This window comes from Capricornis sumatraensis, chromosome 23 (assembly GCF_032405125.1).
Source record: "Capricornis sumatraensis isolate serow.1 chromosome 23, serow.2, whole genome shotgun sequence".
Lineage (NCBI taxonomy): Eukaryota > Metazoa > Chordata > Mammalia > Artiodactyla > Bovidae > Capricornis > Capricornis sumatraensis.
In genome coordinates this window covers 6,275,033-6,296,278 of record NC_091091.1, presented here as the reverse complement: position 1 = coordinate 6,296,278, position 21,246 = coordinate 6,275,033, and the positions used below count along the sequence as shown (strand labels likewise).

General features: G+C 35.5%; 1 protein-coding gene across 14 annotated transcripts in view; it reads right to left on the bottom strand.

Annotated features, from left to right (window-relative positions):
• The window catches only part of PCDH15 (protocadherin related 15), an 874,382-nt gene that overhangs the window by 196,262 nt on the left and 656,874 nt on the right, over window positions 1–21,246 (bottom strand). For all 14 annotated transcript variants that reach the window (XM_068961317.1, XM_068961319.1, XM_068961315.1 and 11 more), the window contains 2 exons: window positions 8,361–8,501; window positions 6,303–6,415 (listed from right to left, as the gene is read on the bottom strand). In XM_068961317.1, coding sequence (XP_068817418.1) covers window positions 6,303–6,415; window positions 8,361–8,501 — 254 coding nt within the window. The remainder of the gene's footprint in view (window positions 1–6,302; window positions 6,416–8,360; window positions 8,502–21,246) is intronic.

The window sequence follows — 21,246 nt, the reverse complement described above, 5'->3', positions numbered from 1 at the left end:
CCACATATTCTAATGTGACTATTTTAATTTTAGCACCAAATAATTGGCTAGCTTTTCTTCTCAGTTAACAGCTTTATTAATGAAATCTACCTGCAGTTAGTAGTTTTATGCAGAGATGATAAGAAATGGTAAATTATTCATTGAACAAAACATCCGTATTTTTAAAAGTGACATTAAACAAAGACACTTAAAAAAAAAAAAAATTGTTCAAGCAATGCCCTAATGCAATACATGATCTTGGCCTTAATGTGCAACATTTTAGCTGAAAGAGTTAATGAGCACTATAATGGAGAGATCTGGAGGGAAATATTACTAAGGAAGTGGTTCCAAGGAAAGCACAGGAAAAAAAAAAAGAAAAAAAGGACATCAATTACTGAGTTTATTTAAAGGGAAGGTGTTACACAGGACACTTTTTTCTTCTTTGGGGACTTCCAAAGAAAGACTAGATTTGAGGTGACAAGCTTTAGAGAACAAGAGTGGGAATTACGTTGAGTTGAAGCTGAGGGATATCTGAACTGACCTAAAATACTAGGTACAAGTTTTGTAACAATCTGATCTAGGTGAGTGGAGAAATAACTCCAGAAAGAATGAAAGGATGGAGGCAAAGCAAAAACAATACCCAGTTGTGGATGTGACTGGTGAAAGAAGAAAGGTCCAATGCTGTAAAGAGCAATATTGCATAGGAACCTGGAATGTTAGGTCCATGAATCAAGGCAAATTGGAAGTGGTCAAACAGGAGATGCTAACAGTAAACTTTAACATTCTAGGAATCAGCAAACTAAGATGGACTGGAATGGGTGAATTTAACTCAGATGACCATTATATCTACTACTGTAAGCAGGAATCCCTTAGAAGAAATGGAGTAGCCATCATAGTCAACAAAAGAGTCTGAAATGCAGTACTTGGATGCAATCTCAAAATGACAGAATGATCTCTGTTCATTTCCAAGGCAAAGCATATAGTATCACAGTAATCCAAGTCTATGCCCTGACCAGTAATGCTGAAGAAGCTGAAGTTGAACAGTTTTATGAAGACCTTCAAGACATTCTAGAACTAACACTCAAAAAAGATGTCCTTTTCATTATATGGGACTGGAATGCAAAAGTAGGAAGTCAAGAAACATCTGGAGTAACAGGCAAACTTGGCCTTGGAGTACAGAATGAAGCAGGTCAAAGGCTAACAGAGTTGTGCCAAGAGAACACACTGGTCATAGCAAACACCCTCTTCCAACAACACAAGAGAAGATTCTACACATGGACATCACAAGATGGTTGACACTGACATCAGATTGATTATATTCTTTGCAGTCAAAGATGGAGAAACTCTATACAGTCAGCAAAAACAAGACCTGGAGCTGACTGTGGCTCAGATCATGAACTCCTTATTGCCAAATTCAGATTGAAATTGAAGAAAGTGGAGAAAACTACTAGACCATTCAGATATGACTTAAATCAAATCCCTTATGCCTGGGATTTTGATATACAAGTGGAAGCAGGAAACAGATTTAAAGGATTAGGTCTGACAGACAGAGTGCCTGAAGAACTATGGACAGAGGTTTGTGACCTTGTATAGGAAACAGGAATCAAGATCATTTCCAAGAAAAAGAAAAGCAAAGGTCAAAATAGTTGTCTGAGGAGGCCATACAAATAGCTGTGAAAAGAAGAGAAGCTAAAGGAAAGGAGAACAGGAAAGATATACCCATTTGAATGCAGAGTTCCAAAGAATAGCAAGAAGAGGTAACAAAGCCTCAGCAATCAATGCAAAGAAATAGAGGAAAACAATAGAATGGGAAAGACTAGAGATCTCTTCAAGTAAATTAGAGATAAAAGGGAACATTTCATGCAAAGATGGGCTCAATAAAGGACAGAAATGGTAGGTACCTAACAGAAGCAGAAGATGTTAAGAAGAGGTAGCAAGAATACACAGAAGAACTGTACAAAAAAATGTTCACAACCCAGATAATCACGATGGTGTGATCACTCACCTCAGTTCAGTTCAGTTCAGTCACTCAGTCGTGTCTGACTCTTTGCGATCCCATGAATCGCAGCACGCCAGGCCTCCCTGTCCATCACCAACTCCCGGAGTTCACTCAGACTCAGGTTCATCGAGTCAGTGATGCCATCCAGCCATCTCATTCTCTGCTGTCCCCTTCTCCTCCTGCCCCCAATCCCTCTCAGCCTCAGAGTATTTTCCAAAGAGTCAACTCTTTGCATGAGGTGGCCAGAGAACTGGAGTTTCAGGTTTAGCATCATTCCTTCCAAAGAAAACCCAGGGCTGATCTTCAGAATGGACTGGTTGGATGTCCTTGCAGTCCAAGGGACTCTCAAGAGTCTCCTCCAACTCCACAGTTCAAAAGCATCAATTCTTCAGCCCTCAGCCTTCTTCACAGTCCAACTCTCACATCCATACATGACCACAGGAAAAACAGTCCAAACTCTCACATCCATACATGACCATAGCCTTGACTAGACGGACCTTAGTCGGCAAAGTAATGTCTCTGCTTTTGAATATGCTCTCTAGGTTGGTCATAACTTTTCTTCTGAGGAGTAAGTATCTTTTAATTTCATGGCTGCAGTTACCATCTGCAGTGATTTTGGAGCCCAAAAAATAAATTCTGACACTGTTTCCACTGTTTCCCCATCTATTTCCCATGAAGTGATGGGACCAGATGCCATGATCTTCGTTTTCTGAATGTTGAGCTTTAAGCCAACTTTTTCACTCTTTTCTTTCACTTTCATCATGAGGTTTTTTAGTTCCTTTTCACTGTCTGCCATAAGGATGGTGTCATCTGCATGTCTGAGGTTATTGATATTTCTCCTGGCCATCTTGACTCCAGCTTGTGTTTCTTCCAGTCCAGCATTTCTCATGATATACTCTGCATAGAAGTTAAATAAGCAGGGTGCCAATATACAGCCTTGACGTGCCCCTTTTCCTCTTTGGAACCAATCTGTTGTTCCATGTCCAGTTCTAACTGTTGCTTCCCTACCTGCATACAGATTTCTCAAGAGGCAGGTCAGGTGGTCGGGTATTCCCATTTCTCTCAGAATTTTCTACTGTTTATTGTGACCCACACAGGCAAAGGCTTTGGCATAGTCAATAAAACAGAAATAGATGTTTTCCTGGAACTCTCTTGCTTTTTCCATGGTCCGATCACTCACCTAGAGCCAGAGATTCTGGAACATGAAGTCAAGTGGTCCTTAGGAAGCATCACTATGAACAAAGCTAGTGGAGGTGATGGAATTCCAGTTAAGCTATTTCAAATCCTGAAAGATGATGCTGTGAAAGTGCTGTACTCAATTTGTCAGCAAATTTGGAATACTCAGCAGTGGCCACAGGGCTGGAAAAGGTCAGTTTTCATTCCAATCTCAAAGAAAGGCCGTGACAAAGAATCCTCATACTACTGCACAATTGCACTCATCTCACCCGCTAGTATAGTAATGCTTAAAATTCTCCAAGCCAGGCTTCAGCAATACATGAACAGTGAACTTCAAGATGTTCATGCTGGTTTTAGAAAAGGCAGAGGAACCAGAAATCAAATTGCCAACATCCACTGGATCATCCAAAAAGCTAGAGAGTTCCAGAAAACATCTATTTCTGCTTTATTGACAATTCAAAGCCTTTGACTGTGTGGATCACAATAAACTGTGGAAAATTCTGAAAGACATGGGAATATCCGACCACCTGACCTGCCTCTTGAGAAACCTGTATGCAGGTCTGGAAGCAACATTTACAATTGGACATGGAACAACAGATTGGTTCCAAAGAGGAAAAGGGGCACGTCAAGGCTGTATATTGTCACCCTGCTTATTTAACTTCTATGCAGAGTACCTCATGAGAAAAGCTGGGCTGGAGGAAGCACAAGGTGGAATCAAGATTGCCAGGAGAATTATCAATAACATCAGATATGCAGATGACACCACCCTTATGGCAGAAAGTGAAGAAGAACTAAAGAACCTCTTGATGAAAGTGAAAGAGGAGAGTGAATAACTTGGCTTAAAAAGCTCAACTTTCAGAAAACTAAGATCATGGCATCCGGTCCCATCACTTCATGGCAAATAAATGGGGAAACGTTGGAAACAGTGTCAGACTTTATTTTTCTGGGCTCTGATATCACTGCTGATGGTGATTGCAGCCATGAAATTAAAAGATGCTTACTCCTTGGAAAGTGAAAGTGAAGTCGCTCAGTCGTGTCCAACTCTTTGTGCCACTGTGGACTATAGACCACCAGGCTCCTCTGTCCATGGGATTCTCCAGGCAAGAACACTGGAGTGGGTTGCCGTTTCCTTCTCCACTCCTTGGAAGGAAAGTTATAACCAACCTAGACAGCATATTGAAAAGCAGAGACATTATTTTGCCAACAAAGTGAAAAGTGAAAGTGAAGTCGCTCAGTCGTGTCCGACTCTTGACGACCCCGTGGACCATAGCCCACCAGGCTCCTCTTTCCATGGGATTCTCCAGGCAAGAATATTGGAGTGGGTTGCCATTTCCTTCTCCAGGGGATCTTCCTGACCCAGGGATCGAACCCAGGTCTCCTGCATTGAGGCAGACACTTTAACCTCTGAGCCACCAGGGAAGCCCCTAAGGTCCGTCTAATCAAGGCTATGGATTTTCCAGTGGTCATGTATGAATGTGAGAGTTGGACTGTGAAGAAAGCTGAGCACCGAATAATTGGTGTTTTTGACCTGTGGTTTTGGAGAAGACTCTTGAGAGTCCCTTGGACTGCAAGGAGATCCAACCAGTCCATCCTAAAAGAGATCAGGCCTGGGTGTTCATTGGAAGGACTGATGTTGAAGCTGAAACTCCAATACTTTGTCCATCTGATGCAAAGAACTGACTTATTGGAAAAGACCCTGATGCTGGAAAAGATTGAAGGTGGGAGAAGAAAGGGATGGCAGAGGATGAGATAGATGGTTGGATGGCATCACCGACTCAATGGACATGAGTGGGGTTGCAAAGAGTTGGACACAACTGAGCTACTGAGCTGAACTGAAAGTCTACTCTTTCTTCAAGAAGCAGCTCAAAACTATGGTGATCATATTCAGACACCATTCAGTGTGTCTCTAACATGCTTCCTTAGTATTTTGACCTTCTATTATTGTGTTTTTACAGTGTATTATGCTCTTCATATAGTCCTTTGCTTCCAACCCATAGTTGTGAGCCTCTGGAGTGTAACAACTTTTAAGTCTTTGTCCAGAAAGAGTAAATAGAGAAATACAGTATATAGTGAGTCTCCATCCAATGTTTTTGAGAAAACTGTCTCCAACGGGTCCTAACACACTAATAAAAGTACATTAATATTTTAACTTAATTGAATTTTGAAAAATCATGAAAGAAATTATGCTGTATTTGCAGGTGAGCTTTACACAATATCCTTTCACTTACATCCAATCATGAAACAACCATGAACATATAGTGATTTTAGTGTCATTATTTTTTCAATAAATTCTCTCTCTAATACACACAGTGAACTGAACTGTGTTCCCCTAAAATTCATATTTGACATCCTATCCTTCAGTGGGATGTTATTTGGAGATGGGGTCTTGGGAGGTATCTAGGTTTAAATGAGATCATGAAGCGGGGACACTTATCTTGGGGTTAGTGCCTTTGTAGGAAAAGATACCAGAGACATGCTTTCTTTCACATTCCTCTATGTCAGGTTATAGCAACAAGGCAACAGTCTGCAAGCCAGGAAGAGACTTTTCACCAGAACCCAATCATGCTAAATCCCTAATCTTGAACTTCCAGCCTCCACAGCTCTGTGAAAATAATGTCTGTTGTTTAAGACACAGAATCCTTGAAATTTGTTACGATAGCCTCACCTCACTAAGAATATATATACTGATTCTATAGCTGTAATATATATTATATGTATAAATGTAAACAGACACACATTCTCTCACTCACTGATTGTATAGGTAATATCGTTTCAGATATAACTCAGAATTAAATGATGTAATGTAACTAGCAGCAACAAGAAAGTAAATATCTACTTTTTACCACTGAGATGATTAATCAGTTGCAAATTAAACCCCTAAATATAATACTGCAGTTTTCAAAGCTAACTTTAACTATTTTAAAGAATCCATTATTCATCAAACATTTCTAAAACTGATATTTATACTAGATTATCATTTAAGTATATTAACTTTTAAAATAAATATTATGTTAATTTAGAAAAGAAACTAAAATTAGTTCTGCTTCCCTGATAAATTCACATTACATCAATTTTGAGAGCTTAAAGAAAAGAAAACAAAACAGAATAAAAACATTTGTATATTACAAAACCTGAGAGTAATCAATACCTGTATTCCTCTTGTGTAAAGCGTGGGATTTCTCCTGGATGTAAGACAAGAATCTTCACAGTGGCACTGCTGGACATCACAGGCTCACCATCATCAAAAGCAACAATGACCAACTAAAAAAGTAATAAAAACTCAAGTTAAAGATAATTTAAAAGAAGAAGATGAAAGCATAATTTTTCCATGGATGTTTTAAATTATTGAACTGCCTGGTTCCAAAAGGGGGAGCAATAAACATTTTCTCATTGCCTACCAAGTAGAAGAGACATGCTAGGATATGCACAACAGTCCCACCAGGTAGATGTTACTATTTCCATTTGCCTGGTGAGAAAACTCACAGAATTTCACTTAATAGCTTTATGATATAATGAAACAGGGCACTCAAAGACGGTGCACTGGGACAACCCTGAGGGATGGTATGGGAAAGGAGTTGGGAGGGGGGTTCAGGATAGGGGAACACATATACACCCATGGCTGATTCATGTCAATATATGGCAAACAATACTACAATATTGTAAAATAATTAGCCTCCAATTAAAATAAATAGATTTATATTTTAAAAAAAGCTAGCAGTAAAACAGGTATAAGTTACTACATCTCTCAAAATCTCTTCTCTCTTTCACAATTCCACTGGTGCCTACTGTAAAAACATGAAACTTTTATAAGTTTGAACACATTTTAAAAGTATTAAGTTCAGTTGAATCGATAGCAAAAAGCTAATTAGCTTGCTTATAAAAAGAAATTAATTTTTCCAGTGAATCAATTGTCTGCAAAATTATACAGAAGAAATTCTTCACTTTGGAGGATAAAATTAGAAATCTTCATAGTTAAACACACTTTGATATGCACTCTCTTAAAAACAATTAATTATATAAAACCAAGTTCATAGTTCAGAATAAAGAATGTTCAAATGATGTGAACTAAATAAAAAGTTTTAGTCTTAAGATTAATATTATTTATTATTACAATAACTTTTATAATCATCATTTTTTTGACTTACTGTATTATGTCGAGAAGAACTTGTTTCTTTTAAGAAATATTAAAGTTCAAAACTATGTATTTTTCAAGAATGTATATACTTTTGGATGCTGCAGGTGACTAATCTAAACTAAATCAAATTGGATCATGGAACCACAATCAAAGGTCATCCTGAGAGTCACAATTTGCCTTCAGGTTAATACTTACAAACAGAACAATTATTTCAAATGGAGATAAAATTATGTGAGACAGTGCTCATTGATATTCACAAGGTTAACTGGTCAAAGTATCACCCCAATGTATGGTCAAAGGCTTTATTCTCAGAGACAAAATTTTTCTAGTAACTACAGAGAATGGAAACAGTCAATGTTTAATATAATAGATTATTTATGATAATAGTGAAGGGTAATATTATTTCAAATTTTCTAAAAGTATAATGTATCAAGAAGACATAAACTTGAACCAGCAATTGCCTCTAGGTACTGATTTGAGGAAAAGAAATATCAAGTGGCAAATTATATCTGAACAAGGAGTCTTGCAACAGTAAATATTGTTGTAACAAAAGTTGGAAACAGACTAATTATCCAACAACAAGTTATTGGACAAACAAAAAAAGAAAGAAAAAAAGCAATACTATATTCATATAATAAAACATTGTACAACCATTTAAATATCATTAACAGTATTTTTAAATATAAATTTATTTATTTTAATTGGAGGTTAATTACTTTATAATATTGTATTGGTTTTGCCATACTTAAATTTTAAAAAGTATTATGAATAATACAATCATACAGTCATGCTATTTTTAAAAGTTTTATATGCTTTCATTTGCAGGGAATTTTATCACAAAGATAGAGATAAAATGGTAATTTTTAACCTCAAGATGAGACATATCAAGCATTTTTTTCCTTTTTACTTAACTGCAGTTTCTAAGCGTCTATGCAGTAAAAATGTACTGTTTTGTAGCTTTAAAATATTAAAAAGGAGAAAAATGGGAAAGTGTATGGTTATTTGTTAAGCCAAACTCTAAAATAAAAGTTAAATATCAAATAGACACTATAAAGAAAACACTGAACTGACCTTAAAAATTGTTGTAGGTTCTTCATTAAGATTAACTCGAGTTATTATTCTTCCAGAATCTTCTTCTACATCAAAAATACTTGCAGGATAAGGAAATTGGACATCATCTACCCTATATCTCACACGGCTTGCAGGTAATCCCTAAAATAAAATTATATGTTATTTCACAAAATGAAAGCAAAATGTAGTGGTAATGCAAAATTGATTTGTAAAATAAATAGCCATTTAGAAATGAAAAATAATATTTTAACTTTTCATATTTTCAGGTTTAAAATGTAGCAGAACTTTTATTTATTTAGAATAACAATCTGAATCAGAGAAGTGTCTTTATTACATGTTATTTAAAATTATTTATGTAAAAGAATAAATCAAAGGTTTCCTTGGATGTCTTCCCTCCATATTTCTTTAACTATATGAATTTCATGTTCTTCTTTGAACATTTTTTCTCTTTAATATTTTATCATCTGAGATCATTATAAGTTATTTTCCCTATTAGAACTCTGTGGTGCTCAGAGAAGATAAAGTGTGAAGGATTAAGGTAAACTGGAGGAGTGGGTATGAAAGTAAAAGAAACATTACTTTCCATCTGTTCTATGCTGTTTACTAGGCAAGCTTATTTTCATAAGCCAATTTTTACAACAATCCTTTAGGATAATATTACTACTAATGATGATAGTAATAATAGTAAAATAATGATAGTTAATATGTTGGAAGCTTATTATGTGTGAGAATCATACTAAAATTTTATATATATAGTCTACCACACATTTTTTAAATGAACTTGAAGCTTATATGACATTTAAAAATGTTGAAATATCCCAGACATATATTAAGATAAGTTGGAATAGCAAACAAAAAAATTATTTGTAAAGAAAAGCTAACATTTGATAATTTTGAAAAACAGTCTGTAACTATAACAGTCAAAAATACATTGAATGTCATCAGTTATATTAGAGCTAAGACTGGCTTTACTTTTAATTATAATGGGGTGGTCACTCTACTTTTTTTTAAGTGCTTACAGCCAGTAAATCTCATCAGTCCTAGAGGTAAGATAAACACCTCAGACTCAGAGCTAATATGTGGTCAAGTTTGATTTCAAACCTTAACAAACACTATATTATATCACAAAACTCTTTAGAGAAGAACAACTTCTATTCAGCATTATCCTGATGTGGTTTAAGGGTGTAACACCACTGTTACCTCATATGCTCACTTGATTAATGAGGCTTTGTGGGATGATGGCTCTGAGAACATTATTCTCGATGTTGTTGAGCTTCTTCATGACTATCTTTGAATAGAATGTGTTGCTCATATTTATTCCTGAGTCACATTGGGGTTACAGGACAAATAAGTCAGCCTACAGAACTTGTATAATCCCCTAATTACTAGCTGTAAATCCAATCCTTTCACTCATGCCATCTTGGTTTATCGCTACCTCCTTGAACACTTGATGCAACTCTGTTCACTCTGTTTTTCCTTCTTTCTATCTGGTGACTGCATCTCAGATTCTGCTTGTTCCCACTCTTCTTAGAGTGTCCCAAGGCTCTGTGACAGACAGTTTTATCTTCTCTACCTTTGCTCAAGTACTGTAGAATTTCTTCTAGTCCATGATTTACATACCTCCTATTTGTTAATAATCCTAAATTTAAATTTTTAGCACTTTTGTTACTAGAGAAAAATTACAGCAAAAACCATTTCAAAAACAAATTTTCAGTTTCTACTAGCATCAATATCCATTCAGTCTATAGTATTGCAATTCTTAGGACTATCATGACTCAGTTATCAAGAAATGTACAATATGCCAGTTATATTTAGCATTTGTCTAATAATGCCAAGATATTAGTGATACATTTGGAATTTATGGTTTAATTGATAAAACAAATCAAAACCAAACAACTTTTAGTGTTACAGAGTGTTATCCTGAAGATGCCTAAAATACTTTGCTATCCAGAATATCTTACAATCTTCCTAGAGGATAGCTCTAGAGAAGGTTGTATGTAGAAGAACATATATGTTATATATTAGCCATATCAGTAGCTTTTGAATTCTGATTTGTCACAAATTACTATCACATAAAGAAAATGTGGCCCTAAGATGACATTTTAAGCCCATAAAAGACATTTTCATTGTTTCTTCAATCACCCTGTTATCAAGGCACCACATTTCATTTCATAAAACATAATACATCTAAATACTTAAAATGATTTAGATGTTCTTTGAATATATTCAAAAGTTTTTTTTTCTCTTTCTTTCATTTTCTCCTTCCCTCTCTGCTCACAACCTTCTTCTCTTCTTCATTCTATTTTCTCTTTCCTTTCCTTTTCCTCTCTGTTTCCTTCCCTCTCTTCCTAATTTTCCTTCTAAAATACATATATTTTTAAATAATAGCCTTTTTTCAATTTGTTAACGTGGTGTATCACATAGATTTTTGTGAATACTGAAAAATTCTTGCATCCCTGGGATAAAGCCCACTTGGTCATGATGTATGATCTTTTCAATATACTGTTGAATTCTGTAAAAAGCATATGATTATCTAAATAGACGTAGAGAAAGCCTTTGACAAAATTTGCCATCCATTTATGATAAAAACTTTCCATAAAGCAGGCATAGAAGGAACATACCTCAACATAATAAAAGCCATATATAATAAACCCACAGCAAACATTATCCTCAATGGTGAAAAATTGAAAGCATTTCCCCTAAAGTCAAGAAGGAGACAAGGGTGCCCACTCTCACCACTACTATTCAACATAGTTTTGGAAGTTTTAGGCACAGCAATTAGAGAAGAAAAAGAAATAAAAAGATTCCAGATTGGGAAAGAAGAAATAAAACTCTCACTGTTTGCAGATGACATGGTCCTCTACATAGAAAACACTAAAGACACCACCAGAAAATTATGAGTTAATCAGGGAATATAGTAAAGTTGCAGGATATAAAATTAACACAGAGAAATCTGTTGCATTCCTATACACTAAAAATGAGAAAAAGGAAAGAAAAATTAAGGAAACAATTACATTCACTGTTGCAATGAAAAGAATAAAATACTTAGGAATAAAGCTACATAAAGAAACAAAAGACTTATATAGAAAACTGTAAAACACTGGTGAAAGAAATCAAAGATGACACTAATAGATGGAGAAATATACCATGTTCATGGATCGGAAGAATCAATATAGTGAAAATGAGTATACTACCCAAAGCAATCTATAGATACAATGCAATCCCTATCAAACTACCAATGGTATTTTTCACAGAGCTAAAACAAATAATTTCACAATTTGTATGGAAATACAAAAACCTCGAAAAGCTAAAGCAATCTTGAGAAAGAAAAACGGAACTGGAGGAATCAACCTGCCTGACTTCAGGCTCTACTACAAAGCCACAGTCATCAAGAGAGTATGGTACTGACACAGACACAGAAACATAGATCAATGGAACAAAATAGAAAGCCCAGAGATAAAGCCACACACCTATGGACACCTTATCTTTGACAAAGGAGGCAAGAATATACAATGGAGAAAATACAATCTCTTTAACAAGTGGTGCTGGGAAAACGGGTCAACCACTTGTAAAAGAATGAAACTAGAACACTTTCTAACACCATACACAAAAATAAACTCAAAATGGGTTAAAGATCTAAATGTAAGACCAGAAATTACAAAACTCCTAGAGGAAAACATAGGCAAAGCACTCTCTGACATAAATCACTGCAGGATCCTCCACGATCCACCTCCAAGTGTAATGAAAATAATAGCAAAAATAAACAAATGGGACCTAATTAAACTTAAAAGCTTTTGCACAATAAAGAAAACTATAAGCAAGGTGAAAAGACAGCCCTCAGAATGGGAGAAAATAATAGCAAATGAAACACTGACAAACAACTAATCTCAAAAACATACAAGCAGCTCCTGCAGCTCAATTCCAGAAAAATAAATGAACCAATCAAAAAATGGGCCAAATAACTAAACAGATATTTCTCCAAAGAAGACATACAGATGGCTAACAAACACATGAAAAGATGCTTAACTATCACTCATTATCAGTTCAGTTCAGTTCAGTCGTTCAATCGTGTCCGACTCTGCGACCCCATGAATCTCAGCATGCCAGGCCTCCCTGTCCATCACCAACTCCCGGAATTCACTCAGACTCAGGTCCATAGAGTCAGTGATGCCATCCAGCCATCTCATCCTCTGTCGTCCCCTTCTCCTCCTGCCCCTAATCCCTCCCAGCATCAGAGTATTTTCCAATGAGTCAACTCTTCGCATGAGGTGGCCAAAGTACTGGAGTTTCAGCTTTAGCATCATTCCTTCCAAAGAAATCCCAGGGTTGATCTCCTTCAGAATGGACTGGTTGGATCTCCTTGCAGTCCAAGGGACTCCCAGGAGTCTTGTCCAACACCACAATTCAAAAGCATCAATTCTTTGGCAGCCAGCCTTCTTCACAGTCCAACTCTCACATCCATACATGACCACAGGAAAAAACATAGCCTTGACTAGACAGACCTTTGTTGGCAAAGTAATGTCTCTGCTTTTGAATATGCTATCTAGGTTGGTCATAACTTTTCTTCCAAGGAGTAAGTGTCTGTTAATTTCATGGCTGCAATCACCATCTGCAGTGATTTTGGAGCTCCCCCAAAAATAAAGTCTGACACTGTTTCCACTGTTTCACCATCTATTTCCCATGAAGGGATGGGACCGGATGCCATGATCTTTGTTTTCTGAATGTTGAGAGAAATGCAAACCAAAACCACAATGAGGTACCATCTCACATTGGTCTGAATTACTGCTATCACTGTTGGTGGGAATGCAAACTAGTACAGCCACTATGGAGAACAGTGTGGAGATTCCTTAAAAAATTGCAAATAGAACTACCTTATGACCCAGCAATCCCACTGCTGGGCATTCACACCGAGGAAACCAGAATTGAAAGAGACACATGTACCCCAATGTTCATCGCAGCACTGTTTATAATAGCCAGGACATGGAAACAACCTAGATGTCCATCAGCAGATGAATGGATAAGAAAGCTGTGGTACATGTACACAATGGAGTATTACTCAGCCGTTAAAAATAATTCATTTGAATCAGTTCTGATGAGATGGATGAAACTGGAGCCAATTATACAGAGTGAAGTAAGCCAGAAAGAAAAACACCAATACAGTATTCTAACACATATATATGGAATTTAGAAAGATAGCAATGACGACCCTGTATGCAAGACAGGAAAAAAGACACAGCTGTGTATAACGGACTTTTGGACTCAGAGGGAGAGGGAGAGGGTGGGATGATTTGGGAGAATGGCATTCTATCATGTATACTATCATGTAAGAATTGAATCGCCAGTCTATGTCTGATGCAGGATACAGCATGCTTGGGGCTGGTGCATGGGGATGACCCACAGAGATGTTATGGGGAGGGAGGTGGGAGGGGGGTTCATGTTTGGGAACACATGTAAGAATTAAAGATTTTAAAATTAAATTAAAAAAATTTTTTTTAATTAAAAAAAAAAAATCTACTAACAATAAATGCTGGAGAGGGTCCAGAGAAAAGGGAACCCTCTCACACTCCTTTAAAAACTGGAAAGAGAGCTGCCTTATGACCCAGCAATCTCTCTTCTGGGCATGCACACTGAGGAAACCAGAATTGAGAGAGACACATGTACCCCAATATTCATCACAGCACTGTTTATAATAGCTAGGACATGGAAGCAACCTAGATGTCTATCAGCAGAATAATAGATAAGAAAGCTGTGGTATATATACACAATGGAATATTACTCAGCTATTACAAAGAATGCATTTGAATCAGTTCTAATGAGGTGGATGAAACTGGAGCCAAATATACAGAGTGAAGTAAGTCAGAAAAAATACCAATACAGTATATTAATGCATATATATGGAATTTAGAAAGATGATAATGATGACCCTATATGTGAGACACTAAAGAGACACAGAGATAAAGAACAGACTTTTGGACTTTGTGGGAGAAGACAAGGGTGGGATGAATTAAGAGAATATCATTGAAATCTGTATAGTACCGTATGTAAAACAGATCACCAATCCAGGTTCGATGCATAAGACAGGGTGCTCAGGGCAAGTGCACTGGAATGATCCTGATGGATGGGATGGGGAGGGAGGTGGGATGGGATTTCAGGATGGAGGACACATGTACACCCATGGCTGATTCATGTCAATGTATGGCAAAACCCACCACAAACTTGCAAAGTGATTACTCTCCTATTAAAATTAACTAATTAATTTTTTAAAAATTAGACAAGGGAGATAAGACAAAAGATATTCAATCTACAGTCACCCTTTTAAGGCTAAGTTTTCAATTCCAGTAATTATTAAAAGGTGTTAGAGAATTTTTTCTATTCAGTGAAGCTTTTCCCTGAACTCATAACAGAAAGAAAGGCCTTGCTGATACAGGCCAGTATTTCCTTTTGTGAATATATAACATGATTATATGGTCTTGGTGTCATATTTTTAAACTACTTATAGAATAAATCTTCACAAGTAGTTTGGTTGCAACAAACTATAATTATGAGCTAGAACTATTTCCACACAAACTTTTTAAGCAATGAATAGCTCTCTTCTATATTTAAGAATAAAACTGAGATGAAATGTTAAAATAAAAAAGAAGCCTTGCTTTTATAGTTAAATAATTAAATTTTGTGATAGGTCAATGTAATTGGCTTGGGGAAAAGCTTCAACTTACTTGTCTAGCATTGCTCCAGGAGTATTTACAACATGAATTAGGTCAAATGCATGGTTTTTAGAAATTAATAAAAATTGAAACTATTATGGCTTTAATTGGGGATTTCCTGGTAGCTCAGCTGTTAAATAAACCTACCTGCAATACAGGAGTCCTCGTTTCGATTGCTGGGTTGGGAAGATCCCCTGAAGAAGGGATACACTACCCATTCTAGTAGTCTTGGGCTTCCCTGATGGCTCAGATCTGGGTTTGATCCCTGGGCTGGGAAGATCCCCTGGAGGATGGCATGGCAACTTACTCCAGTATTCTTGCCTGGAGAATCCCCATAGACAGAGGAGCCTGGTGGATTACAGTTGATGGGGTCACAAAGAATCAGATGTGACTGACTAAGCACAGCACATGGCATTAATCTTAATAATGTGCAATTCAGAATTACAGAACAACTAAAAAGAGATCATCATAAACTTTATCACTAAAACTTTATCACCTGGTTCAGTTCAATTCAGTCACTCAGTCGTATCCAATAATTTACGACCCCATGGGGTGCAGCACTTCCAGGCTTCCCTGTCCATCAACAACTCCTGGAGCTTGCTCAAACTCAAGTCCATTGAGTCGGTGATGCCATCCAACTATCTCATCCTCTGTTGTCCCCTTCTCCTTCTGCCTTCAATCTTTCTCACCATCAGGATCTTTTCCAATAAGTCAGTTCTTCACAACAGGTGGTCAAAGGACTGAAACTTCAGCATTGTCCTTTCAATGAGTATTCAGGACTGATTTCCTCTAGGATTGACTGGTTTGATCTCCTTGCAGTCCAAGGGACTCTCAAGAGTCTTCACCAACACCACAGTTCAAAAGCATCACTTCTTCGGTACTTGTTTTTTTTATGGTCCAACTATCACATCCAAACGTGACTACTGAAAAAACCATAGCTCTGACTATTTGGAACTTCTTGGCAAAATAATGTCTCTGATTTTTAATATTTATCATTACAATTATTAAATATTATTTAATACCTGATCATATTAAACTTTAATACATATCACAATATTATGTGGTACAAAATTCACTAATTACATTTTTAAAAATAGTCCATTGAGCTTAGGAGTTACATATTTTTATAACTATGAGATAATGAGATACAAATATTCAAATTACCATTTATATAACAAAAATTTACCAAATGTTTGTTCCTTTATTTTAAATTGCACTAGAAATAGAGTGATCTTTCTTTACTCTTACACATTTTCAATAAATTGATAATTCTTTCAGCTGAATACATTAGTTAATCATATTTATTATTATTTTTAAAGTAAATGAATCTATTAAAACATACTTGAATTGAAATAAATATACTTTATCATTGTTTTCTATTTTGATTTATGCTAACATAGTATATAAATTATACTTTATCTTTACATATATATATTTATAACTGTAAGAGATATTTTTGGACCATCAATATTGAAGAAAGAGTTATCTTTTCACAAAAGAAACCTTAACTTTAAAATTTTTAATGCTATGCTTTTCACCTGTTTAGGAAATGTATCCAAATTGTGGGTTCAAGAGTATAAGATGAATTATCTTATTGTTTTAGGTCACCATCAAGGGAAAAAAAAAAAAAAAACCTTAGATAGTCACTTGAAAGTGAAAGTCGCTCAGTCGTGTCTGACTCTTTGCTACCCCGTGGGCTATACAGCCTGTGGAATTCTCCAGGCCAGAATACTGGAATGGGTAGCCTTTCCCTTCTCCAGGGGATCTTCCCAACCCAGATATCAAACCCAAGTCTCCCACATTGTGAGTAGATTCTTTATCAGCTGAGCCACAAGGAAAGCCCAAGAATATTGGAGTGGGTAGCATATCTCTTCTCCAGTGGATCTTCCCGACCCAGGAACAGAAACCGGGTCTCCTGCATTGCAGGCGTTTTTTTTTTTTTTTTTTTTTTTTTTTTACCAACTGAGCTATGAGGGAAGCCCTCATAAGATATTCACTTAGTGGAATCTATTTAATTGTATTCTTTAATTCAATAGCTATATGTTTATGTATCATCCTTAGAGTATAGATATTTTAATCTCGTGCAGTGAAATATATTTTGCTATAAATAAGTTTTGGCCAAAGTTTCGGAGTTTCAGCTTTAGCATCAGTCCTTCCTAGGACTGATCTCCTTTAGAATGGACTGGATGGACCTCCTTGCAGTCCAAGGGACTCTCAAGAGTCTTCTCCAACACCACAGTTCAAAAGCATCAATTCTTCGGTGCTCAGCCTTCTTCACAGTCCAACTCTCACATCCATACATGAATACTGGAAAAACCATAGCCTTGATCATCGAAAAAAAGCAAGAAAATTCCAGAAAAACATCAACCTTACTTCTCAGCCTCTGTCCTATTCTATGTTACTTCCTTTAATTATATCTAATACAGTCTGTTATGTCAATTCTTTAAAATAAAGACACAATCCTCTGGATTTTTCTAATAAATGAATCCTCATGTGATCTATATTAATACACCAGCTACACTAACCAATGTGCTAAATCAGAGTTACACACTCAAATTAATGTTGAACAAGATTGAAATTTCTGAGTATCTATGGGTAATTGCAAGAATCATAGCTACATGGGTAATTTTCTATGTGGTTTAGAGGACCTCTAAGAATTTACTTGCCTTGGCATGTGGCTAAATTGTCAGCAATTTTTTAGTTTAAACCCCACCAGTATGTGTTCATAGATACTTATCCATAACTACTCACATCCATCTCTCATGATCATAGACCAATAATGAGAGAGACAGACAGGCTTTTGTATTTACAGGACTTATGATCAGTAAGATGGGGGAGACAAAAGGTATGTAGATAGATATAATTTATCTACTAACATTTCTGATAAGAGCTACAAAAGAGAAACATAACCATTACCAACTGAAGGTTCTAGAACTGGAACACAGACCTTTAGATTTATAGTCATGTGGATTTTATACTTCACTGTGTAGGTTCTTGATGTGCCTTAAAATGTATTTTGATTTATAAACTGGCAGTGATTGTGTTATATGTGGAGTCCAATCTGTCATGTAATTGAGTATTAAAATGACAAACTAAAGTTTATGTGTCAAGATTTTTGACATTTTATCTTAAACTCCAAAAGATAAAAGTAGGAATGTATTGTTTTGAAGTGATCTAAATTAATGATGCCTATTTAAGCAAAATACCTTGCTAATTTGGGGTAAGAAACTTCTTAAAATATGTACACATTTTTTGAGGAGATTGTAAAGACCCTATTAGCATGATGTTTTATGACAATTTTATGCTCAAATTTTACAGTGTCATTAGTGACACCACAATTACTTCATGAGTCCAGATACTGACATCTAAAAGTTTACACATGATGAGTATATAAGCATTGTACCAAATCAGAGACAAAGTTAGGCATATCTGCCATCACCTTGAAAGCAAGGATGAGGAGGAAGAAACATTAACTAACATCTATGTGCCTAGCATTGGCTAAGTATTTTCATTCTTCTTTAAATCTGGGTACTAATCAAGCGAAATGGTTTTATTACTCTTATATGAAAATAAGGTTTAAAGAAGAAGTTGCAGTATAATGTCATTTTTCCTAGTTACACAGAGATGCCAACTCTAGTGACAGTATTCGATAGCTTCGAGGGAACTCTATGGATGTCTGCCACCCCTAACTGTGCTCAGGAAGGACTTGATTTATGACATCTATGAATGAATGAATGAATGGATTTGTTTGCTCATGTATTAGGCTTCTTTCCAAATATGATTTGAGATATTATATGACTTATTTAAATGCTGTATGACTTTCTAAATATGAAAGGTATGATTTCAACTTTGTAATGCTATTTCATCTGGTAAATTTGACATGTGTAAAAGTCAATAAATATTAATATGGGACTATACTACTGAAATAGTCCTTTTATTCAGTACATACATAGTTATATCGAAGAAGGCAATGGCACCCCACTCCAATACTCTTGCCTGGAAAATCCCATGGATGGAGGAGCCCGGTAGGCTGCAGCCCATGCGGTTGCTAAGAGTTGTACATGACTGAGCGACTTCACTTTCACTTTTCACTTTCATGCATTGGAGAAGAAAATGGCAACCCACTCCAGAATTCTTGCCTGGAGAACCCCAGGGACGGGGGAGCCTGGTGAGCTGCCGTCTATGGGGTTGCACAGAGTCAGACACGACTAAAGCGACTTAGCAGCAGCAGCAGCAGTATACTACAGAAATAGTCACTTTATTCAGTACATACATAGTTATATGGTGCCACAGTGATATTCTGATGTGGGAAATTTTCTAGATGATGAGAATATGACAGACAAAAATCCTGTTGTTATCATGCTTATAATTTTTAAATTAAAAAGTAATGTATGTATACAGATTGACAAAATTAATATATAAAATAAATATAAATTTATGTAAATTAAACCTTAAGATCTAAATTATTTTTATCACTCAATACATTTTTATATTTTTATTTTTATTCTTTCAGTGAGTGCTAAACATAATGTCTTGACTTTATGATGGTAAGAAGGTAATTAATTATTACAGAAGGTAATTGCAGATCTGTACAAAAAATGTTCTAAACTTGAAAACATAAAGAATTTTAATGAGACTATAATGGACCAAACTAATTAAGTCTTTAATATCAGGGGATATCTTGAGTTAGTCATTTTTCTTAAATATATAATTATCAAGCAATTACTTACTCAGATCCACATAATTTTCTCATAATAATGGCAATCACATTATGTCAGGGAATACTAAACCTATTACTATCATTACACACAAATATTAAGTAATTTGTTTTCAAGTACATAAAGATTTTCCTCCCTGATGTGACTTCCAAAATTCTTTTTGCCAGTGTCTTTGAAAGCAACTAATCTGATTTATTTTGTTAAGAGTTCAATTCACAAAATCTCCCAAGTATGATTTACCATGAGGAATTATTGTAAAATGATTTATATTGGTTTTGCAGCCATAAAATGTTAAGCTTTTCTTGTTGTTGTTGTTAAGTGAATCTTAACTGCCTGCTAATGTAGTTAGATCTTTAAAAGAGACTAACAAAAACTACAGGTCAAACTCTCCATGTAATCACTGAAAAGATTATGTCCTTTTCTTTTTCCCTCTCCCCTTCCCTGATTTTTAACACCTGGAGTGATTACTATGTTTTGACAACATAGTGAGTCAACAATCTTTTAGGCAAATTCCTTATGCCAGATGTCACTGATTTAATGTAAATGTCTATGCATAATTCAGTTCTTGTGGATATGGTATTTAACAGAGCCATTAAAGATCCCAAGAAATGTTTGCTATTTACCACTAACTCTTTAAGGAAACATGTTTTTCAAAGGTAAACAGAATTAAATCCCTAAAGACATCAAATAACAAATAATAATTAAAAAATCTTTATAAAATTTCTTTATATAGGTAAGTCTTTATAATTTTTTAAAAATAGTGGGCACACATTCAACCTTCCTTATAAAAATCAACTCACAAAACCAAAGGAACATAAAAACTGGGGTAAACTCAAGATAGAGTTAGTAACTTGTGGTCCTGTTTCCTCTACTTTGAAACTGTCTCATTTTTCTAATCATGATGTAAGAAATCTTGGAACTGTTTTCATGCCTTCAGACACCATAGGATCTGACTCAGATTTACCTCTCCAGCCTCCTGACAAAATTGCTCTTTTAGTTTTTGAATCCTATTTTTTGTTTTTCTGCTTTAGGGCATAAATTTTCTTCCATGCTTCTTTGCTTTAGAAACACTTCATTATCTTTCAGACCTCAAGTCTGAACCATTTCTTCCAGAACTTTCCTTGATGATTTAGGTTTTATAGCACCCTAAAGATTTATTTCTTAGAACTTTTTTCAGTTTGTCATTTCTATTTACTTGATTGATTTTTGATTAATTGCTGTCTCTTTAAGTTTGAAATTCTAAGGCTAAAAATCATTACAATTTTAATCCTTAATACCTAATGTGACAGCTTTAAATAATATTGGATACACACACATATTGAAGAACATGACTTTTGTTTGGACTATAGGGATAAAGATTTAAGTTTACCATAATACATAGTTTATGGAACATTTTTATCAATGGATCTGCTAGTAATATTTACGTGTCATTTCTTTATCTCATTTCATATTCACATTTATATT